Genomic DNA, 8850 nt, shown 5'->3' with positions numbered 1-8850 from the left:
ATAGTGATATATTTGTACCACTGAGGGCGCAACAACCCATGTCAACGAACAACAACATTCATCCAAGCAAGCCAGACCAAATGTATTAAACACATTTTTTTGCAAATATACTTTCATGTTTTACATACACAGACCATTTAGCCATAACAGTTATCCAGTTTTTCAAAGTTTAAAAAAACCCAAATGCACAGTAATTAATTCAGTTTAAACTAAACACAAACTAAGGACAAAGGAACACAGGAAGCGACCAAGAAGTGATTGAAGATTAGTTGAATCTAGTTTAGTTCTATTAAATTAGTTGAATTCCATTAGTTTAGTTAGTTTAGTTTTAGTTCACGAGTTATGTTAGTTGAGCTTAGTTTAGTTGTTTATCTACAGGGAAACCAAACCAGCTGTAGATATGGTAAATAAAGGACCCCAGCAGGGTAAGGTGGGCAAATGAGGTGGTGGTGATGAAATAGAAGAAGCCTGATATGTCTTCCAAACAGGAGTGGATGTCAAGGTCCAACAGTTTAGTGCCTTTCTTATCCTCTGGGAATTTGAAAACAAAATCATGAGCATAAACGACTTGTGTTTGGTTGCTGTTCTTCACACACTGGATGAACCAAGCATTGCTACAGTCATAGGTGAAAGAGTTATCTCTAAATTAAGGAAATGTAAGGCAGGAAGAGAACATATCACTGTCTCACTGATCTCTGTAACCTCGTTCTGAGCTACTTGTAGCCTCTTACTTGAGTGAGTTTGGCTCACATGAGGAAATCTAAAGATAGAAGTCAGGAATTGGACAGGTAGAGCTGTTTTAGCATTGGGATTCCAGCTCTGGAGGGTGGGCTGTGAGGTCATTATAGATTATGTGCACCAAGTGGGCTGCGTGAATGAATGTGTCTGGGTGCAGGGAGATAAGAAAAATACCTCTTTCAAGAAAGTTAGAGAGTATATAATGAGGTATTTTCCCATTGGGATCCTGATTGTCAATATTGAGGTTTTCCAGGGATAGCAGGTTAGAGAATGTTGGAGAGATTGGTTTCTTTTGTGTCATAGAATATAGCTTTCTGGGACATATCAAGGGTTAGTAAGCTTCTTAGTCCTGTGAACACAGCGCCTGTTATATGATATTCATTAAGTTTATTTGATGACAGATGAAGATACAGTATGTTAGGCTGGCCAGTCTCTCAAAGGCCACAGGTTCCAAATTGACAATTTGATTGTCAGATAAAATCAACTCCCTACGTGATTGCACGCTTAAAGTCTTCTTTTCTGATTGATTTAATATTATTTCCTGTCAAATCCAACATCTTGAGTTTCTGCAAACCCTCCTTGAAAGTATCACCCAAGATCTGGATGTGGTTGCTACCAAGATCCAGGCTCTCTATAAGACCCCCAAATCTTGGAAAAAACTGCCCTCAAGGTTTGTTGTTATTAAGATTGAGCTCTGTGCGTCTGGTGAGATTAGCTAAATCTGAACAGCCTAGACTATTGATGTTATTGCTGCTGAAATCCAGAATTTGCAGTGTGGAGATTGCTTGTGACGTTTGGCACAGATGAAAACCCATTGTCATTCTCAGCTGCTTCATTGATTAGGAAGATAACTCAGACAGTTCACTAATAATGTTAAATGACATGTTCAGCTCAGTCAGCAGGGTGCATGACTGCAGCAGTTCCTCAGAGACAATAATGATGTTGTTTTCTGTTAATCTGAGTATCCTAAGTGTATGTACACTACCGGTCAAAAGTTTTAGAACACCTACTCATTCAAGGGTTTTTCTCTACAATTTCCTACATTGTAGAATAATAGTGAAGACATCAAAACTATGAAATAACACATATGGAATCATGTAGTAACCAAAAAAGTGTTAAACAAATCAAAATATATTTTATATTTGAGATTCTTCAAATAGCCACCCTTTGCCTTGATGACAGGTTGCACACTCTTGGCATTCTCTCAACCAGCTTCATGAGGGAGTCACCTGGAATGCATTTCAATTAACAGGTGTGGCTTGTTAAAAGTTAATTTGTGGAATTAATTCCTTAATGCGTTTGAGCCAATCAGTTGTGTTGGACAATGGTATGGAACCTCTCTCTCTATCACTTCCATTTTCAAAAGAACAATTTGGAGTTTCACTTCTCCACATTGTTTATTTTTATTTTTAAAGGAGATCGTAAGGTCGGATGAACCTTATATATTTGATTTTCTCGCAGGCCACCCCCCTTGCCCGGTGTTGTCCGGAGTTGAAAGCGTTACCGCTTGACCAGATTCCAGCACTCACTTCTCCACATGAAACAAAATAGAATCAGAGCTACGAGGAAAACATTTTTAAAAACGATGCACAAAGGACTTTTCCCAGACCAGTCTCTACATTAAGCCTTCAAGCTCTAGCTGTATTAGTCTCTTTGTGCGTTATCACATATCAATACGATTCAGATCTTATTGTGTTGTGCTGCTGATGCCACTCCACCTACTGTACACCCTCCTCACTAGTTACCATACCCCTCCGGTGACCTGCCTGTGGCCTGCATCCACTGGATCTACTGGAGTTTTCCATTGTGATTTTAGGTCATTAAGCCATGTTAAGCCTTTGGAATCTCCCCCTTCTGGTATGGTCCAAAGACATGGACAAGATGGCCACTCCAAAACCTGGGTGTACCATCTTGATAGGTTGTGTTTTATTTATTTTTTGACAGGAATGGACTGTAAACACATTGAAACACTGAGACCTGGGATAGACAGCACTAAATTTGTATAAATATTAGCAATGTTTTTTAAGACAGTGGTTTTTGAAGATGAGGGTTTTTGAGCAGGGATTAGAAATGCCTGTAATTGCTTAGTACTTCTTGCTTTCTCCAAAAACATCCATTGTAAGGAAATGAAGTAGTGTTGCTTTGCTCATGTGTTCAATCTCATGAAACTGGAAGATTTACAGTGCCTTCAGAAAGTATTCACACCCGTTGACTTTTTCCACATTTTGCTGTGTTAGAACCTGAGTTTAAAATGGATTCAATCAAGATTTTGCACCACACTTCTAGACACAATACCCCATAATGTCAAAGTGGAATTCTGTTTTTAGAAATGTTGACAAATTCATTAAAAATAAAAAGACAAAACGTCTTGAGTCAATAAGTATTCAACCCTTTTGTTATGACAAGCAGAAATAAGTTCAGAAGTAAAAATGTGCTAAATAAGTCACATAATAAGTTGCATGACTGTGCAATAATAGTGTTTAACATGATTTTTATAATGAGTACCCCATCTTTGTGCCCACACATATCTGTAAGGTCCCTCAGTCGAGGAGTGAATTTCAAGCACAGATACAACCACAAAGAAAAGAAAGAATTGTGGTTTTCCAATGGTTCACAAAGAAGGGCACCTATTGGTAGATAGGTAAAACAAAATAGAAATGAAATATCCCTTTGAGCATGGTGCAGTTATTAATTACAAGTTGGATGGTGTATAAAGATACAGGTGCACTTCCTAACTCAGGAAACCGCTCATTGATTTCACCATGAGACCAATGGTGATTTTAAAATCAGTTATAGAGTTTAATGGCTGTAATAGGAGATAACTGAGGATGGATCAACAACATTGTAGTAACTCCACAATACTAACATAAATGACAGAGTATAAAGAAGGAAGCCTGTAAAGAATAACAATATTCCAAAACATGCAACCTGTTTGCAATAAGGCACTAAAGTATTACTGCAAAAAAATGTAGTAACGAAATGTACTTTTTGTCCTGAATAAAAAGCGTCATGTTTGGGGCAAATCCAACACAACAAATCACTGAGTACCACTCTTCATATTTTCAAGCATGGTGGTGGCTGCATCATGTTATGTGTATGCTTGTCATCAGCAAGGACTAGGGAGTTTTTTTAAGGATAAAAACATTACACCAGACACTGGGAGACAAATTCACCTTTCAGGAGGACAATTACCTAAAACACAAGCCAAATATACACTGGAGTTGCTTACCAAGACGACATTGAATGTTCATGAGTGGCTTAGTTACAGTTTTGATTTGGCAAGACTTGAAAATGACTGTCTAGCAATGATCAACAACCAACTTCACAGAGCTGGAAGAATTTTGAAAAGAACAATGGGCAACTATTGTACAATCCAGGTGTGCAAAGCTCTTAGAGACTTACCCATAAAGACTCACAGCTCTAATCACTGCCAGATGTTATTCTAACATGCATTGATCCAGGAGGTTCAATACTGATCTCTTGACATTAACAAATTACTAACCTTCAGGATCATATAAAATCTGAACGTTCAGCTGACTTGCCAGAGAAAGATACTCCTCATTTGGTTCCTCATCCTTTCAGGTTTCCAGTGGTGTAAAGTACTAAAGTAAAAATACTTTAAAGTACTACTTAAGTCGTTTTTTGGGGTATCTGTACTTTACTATTTATATTTTTGACAACTTTTACTTATTCCTAAAGAAAATAATTCCATACGTTTTCCTAGACACCCAAAAGTACTTGTTACATTTTGAATTCTAAGCAGCACAGGAAAATGGTCCAATTCATGCACTTATCAAGAGAACATCCCTACTGCCTCTGATCTGACAGAGTCACTAAACACAAATACTTTGTTTGTAAATTACGTCTGAGTGCTGGCTCTCCGTAAAAACACAAGCAATTTTAAATGATTTATACTTTAAAACCAAATACTTCTACTCAAGTAGTATTTTAGTGGGTGACTCACTTTTACTTGAGTCCTTTCTATCTTTACTTTTACTCAAGTATGACAATTGGGTACTTTTTCCACCACTGCAGATTTCTTCCTTAACGCTGTGTGAAGAATCTGCCTCGTCAGCATCTTTTTTAAGCACTCTGTGACAAATAACTTTTTTCAAACTACAACACAGTACAAATAAAAGTAGTCAAAGTGTTAAGTCTTTGAAGCTGTTTTTTTACTGTGTTGTTTGTACTTACTGTTTGACCTTGTACTTATATCCTTATTATTTCAAGTTTATATATAGATAGAAATATGTAACCTGTAGATTAGACTACGAGTATGTGGGTTGTTGTGCCATACTGTGATACAAAATGCAATTGTATGCATGGACAGTCCCACTTCGATTGTAAGGTCTAATAAATAACTAAACATGGAAAGTACATCACGTTTCGGCCAAAATTACATCAAGCACAATAACACATTGCTATTACCTCAGAAGAAAATGTGGGTTATCAACTGATTTTATAAAGACATTCAACTGACCCGAAACAAGACAGGCAATGTAACTGAACATTTCTTTCTCCCCCCAAAACAACGCCAATATCATATTTTAAAACACAACAGTACATTGTAACATACAGTAATTCAAAGACCAACCCACTCCTTGAAAATACAGACAAGGCAACCAAAACAACACAATACATTTTACTGCATCAGAAACGCATTTAAGGAAGCCATGTGACCACATTCATAGTGGACACACACCGTATGCAGACGGACCTGCCTTGGAATCGTCTTAATGATGTCATTTTCTGGTTGTAAACTGGTTTTCTGGTTGAGAAGAAATCCTACAACCACATTACAAGCAACTGGTCTCTCTTACAACCAGGTAAAGACATATTTTTCACGACAAGAAGACATAATGGGAAAGACGTCATATTTTGGTTGTTATCTGGTCAGATTACAACTAGACAAAGACTTATTTTTCTGTTTGCTAAAAATAATTAACTTCTTCATAAACTTTCACACAACCAGTATACAACCTGACTACGACGCCATAAAATAGATTATACTGAAACCAGTTTTGCCCGCTGGGTTACCTGTCAGATCAAGCCTGACATTGGGTGAGTTACTACTGATCAATGACGTGACTCCCTGACATCACACAGAGCTGTTATCATTTCCACTCCACATTACCAATCCTGATTATTTCAGGAGTATTGGCTTTGGCTTAGGTGATACATCCACTCATGGAAAATGAAATGATCAAATCATTTAGACTTAAGTTGGAAAAGGGATATTCTCACTAATGACAAGTTTAAGGTTTAGGTGTCACGGTTTACTAGGAGTGGTGGGTAGGAGTCAGGCGCAGAGAGCAGAGGGTTCAGTGATTTGTAGATTTATTTCTCCGGCACAAAACGGTCACGCCAAATACAGTGCGCATAAACACTGACCAGCCCAAACACAGGGCAAACGATCCGACAGAGAACACAAATAATCCCGCACAAACCTAAGCGGGCCTAACAGGCTTAAACAGACCAAAAATCAAGAAACAAAAAGGAACAGGTGCAACTAATAAGACTAAACTAACAGAAAAGGAAAAAGGGATCGGTGGCGGCTAGTAGACCGGCGACGACGACCGCCGAGCACCGCCCGAACAGGCAGGGGAGCCACCTTCGGTGGGAGTCGTGACATTAGGGCCGTTCAAGTGAGAGCACATTCACATGGTCCATAGCGCTGGTTGGTATATGGGTGCCTGCTGCCTATCAGTGATGCTCCACTTCTGAGCCAAGTAGCTAGGTGGTGCAGCTGTTCCTTTCAGATAGACAACGAGCAGAGCCACCCAAAAACACCAACGAACAAAAGGCAAAAGAGTAGTTTGTTGTAAAATGTTTGCAAATCACAAGCCAAACCAGTATCCTCAGAGAGTCAACTTTGAGAGTTTATGGGCATTTAAATATATCCTTTTTCACTATACTATGTATGCCATTTAGAAGGACTCCCAATCTGAAATAAATCTGACCTTTGTTATCAGTAACAGAAGTGAAGAGCTAGACTCACTCATTATTTTGTATCCTTGAGTGAAATATAAGTTATTGAGTATAACATCATCTTCTAAAAAAAAAAGGAAAAAGGACTATTAGAAAATCTGAACTTCAAAATGAGTCTGTAATATAAGAACTTCATGTGAGAGGATTAGCTGGTTATAACCATTACCTGTGACTAGATAATAATACGTAATTCACCCAAAAGTTGACATTTATGGCCAACTCTAATTCTCTATTCTTCATTGTCATCGCAGTTTATCTTGAGAAGATTAAAGCTAATTATTTTTTATGACCAAAAAGATTACTTTAAGCTGTAAATTCTCTTTTTGAACAGTCCTGTTGAATGCACATGGACTTATTTACAAGCCTAATGTCCTTACTTAACAGCCATAAGTGTCAATTTGAGACATTTCACCAATGTCAATTAGATAGCCTACACTTGCATGGTGGTGATGGCCTCCACTACTTCCTCCTAAAGCACATAGCCTAGTAGGATGTGGGACACACTTTGTGGACTCGTATTATTATGGATTACTGAGCCCTATTCTAAGAATCTGGTTTGAGGAGTTAGCGAGGTAACTTTGGTCAACTCTGAGTTCAACTCGGGATAACCGGTGACACAAATGTGGCTCACCTTTAAACCAGGTACATTTCTGTGGCAACGAATCCTTCAGAACTAATCTGCTCCCGGGAAGGCTAACTCAGTGTTTACTCAATTTATCCCGAATGAAGTCTTTGAGCCAATCAAAGAGTTGAGGACCAATCAAATTCGTGTGTGTTTTAAATAGTACTATTCAAATACATTTCACACAACACATTTAGTAATGACCGGATACATTTGAAACTTCACGTGCAGTAAAACTGTCGTATGAACTCATACAATGATTTTATCGATAGGAGTGGGGAGTCGTGGCACTCATTTAGATTTTGGCAAAAATGAAAATGTGTCACCGACTCGTCCACCGTCTGTTTCACTATTGTCTCAGTTTGGCTTTCGACTAGCAATGTGCGACATGAACGCGCAGTTACAAGCCCGACTCAAGTAAGCGGCGGGTGAACGATCAATATCTGCCTGATCTGCCTTCATAACATGCGTGAAGCCTGAGCTGGAACGTGAAGCTAACTGAAGCTAGCAAATTTCAGAAAAGCCTGAATACATCTAGCTACATTCGTAGTATACCCCTCTGGACTTCAGTTGATTCATGTTCGACTGATATAGAACAAACTGATATAGTAATATAGAACACACAACACTGTGAAATAAATAGAAAAACACCAGGGAATGCTTCACATAACACTCAGGCCTCTACACAAATGTTAGAGAACACCAAGTCAGTCACAAAGTCAAATAACCACAAAATAACACATTGGACAACTCTCGTCACCACAAACAACAGGTCCAAACAAGAATGTCCAAAATGTTTGTTCACAAAAGCGACAGTTATAACTCTGGAACACTGGGTGGCGTCGTTCGCAAATGCCCATCCTCTGTGTCAATCAGAGGTGGTGCCTTGCCAATCTGCACAAGGCGGTGTAGCAGTGATATCGTTCCTTTGATTGGAAAGGCTACAAGTCTAAAGCTGTCCATGGAAGATCCACCATGGTAAGTCAATCTAGACAGGGCTTGTCCACCTATAGGAACCAAGGTATCCCCATGAAGAGCAGTGAGACTCTGTCAGTGAGACTCTGTCAATGAGACTATCATTAAGGAGGGAGTTGTCAGTAGTACAGTTTTTTGTTTATTTCCATTTCACTCCATTCCCATGTGAATCTGTATGTCTGTTCCTTTTACCTCAGTCCTCCCTTCCCTTACGTCTCTTTTCTACCACGTCTCTAATACGGTCTAAACAGTATGCATCTCTCTCTCTCTTTCTCTCGCTCTCCCCCGTCTCTCTCTCTCTCTCTCTCTCTAGTAAGCCATGTTGCTGGTGCTCTCCCCCAGTAGCCAGTAGGTCTTCATCCTCCCTTTGCCCTTCATCTCCACGTCTCCTCTCAGCTCCAGCTGGAAACAGTTGAAGTCGTCCAGCACCACGCGTGTGGCCTCCGACACGTGGATCTTCAGGGCTGAGGGATGATAACATGACAGAAATGTGGTCATTGAAGCCAGAGAAGGACTAGTGTATGTGT

The 8850-nt window shown here is 39.2% G+C and overlaps 1 protein-coding gene across 1 annotated transcript in view; it reads right to left on the bottom strand.

Annotated features, from left to right (window-relative positions):
* Positions 1-6274: 6274 nt before the first annotated feature.
* LOC120022684 (atrial natriuretic peptide receptor 1-like) overlaps positions 6275-8850 on the bottom strand; it is a 116322-nt gene continuing 113746 nt past the window's right edge. Inside the window, exon 22 of the mRNA XM_038966668.1 lies at positions 6275-8787. Coding sequence (XP_038822596.1) covers positions 8633-8787 — 155 coding nt within the window. The 3' untranslated portion in view covers positions 6275-8632. The remainder of the gene's footprint in view (positions 8788-8850) is intronic.

The sequence above is a fragment of the Salvelinus namaycush genome, chromosome 27 (genome assembly GCF_016432855.1).
Source record: "Salvelinus namaycush isolate Seneca chromosome 27, SaNama_1.0, whole genome shotgun sequence".
Taxonomy (NCBI): domain Eukaryota; kingdom Metazoa; phylum Chordata; class Actinopteri; order Salmoniformes; family Salmonidae; genus Salvelinus; species Salvelinus namaycush.
Note: the sequence above shows the minus strand (reverse complement) of the source record. Positions and strands in the feature narration are given on the sequence as shown.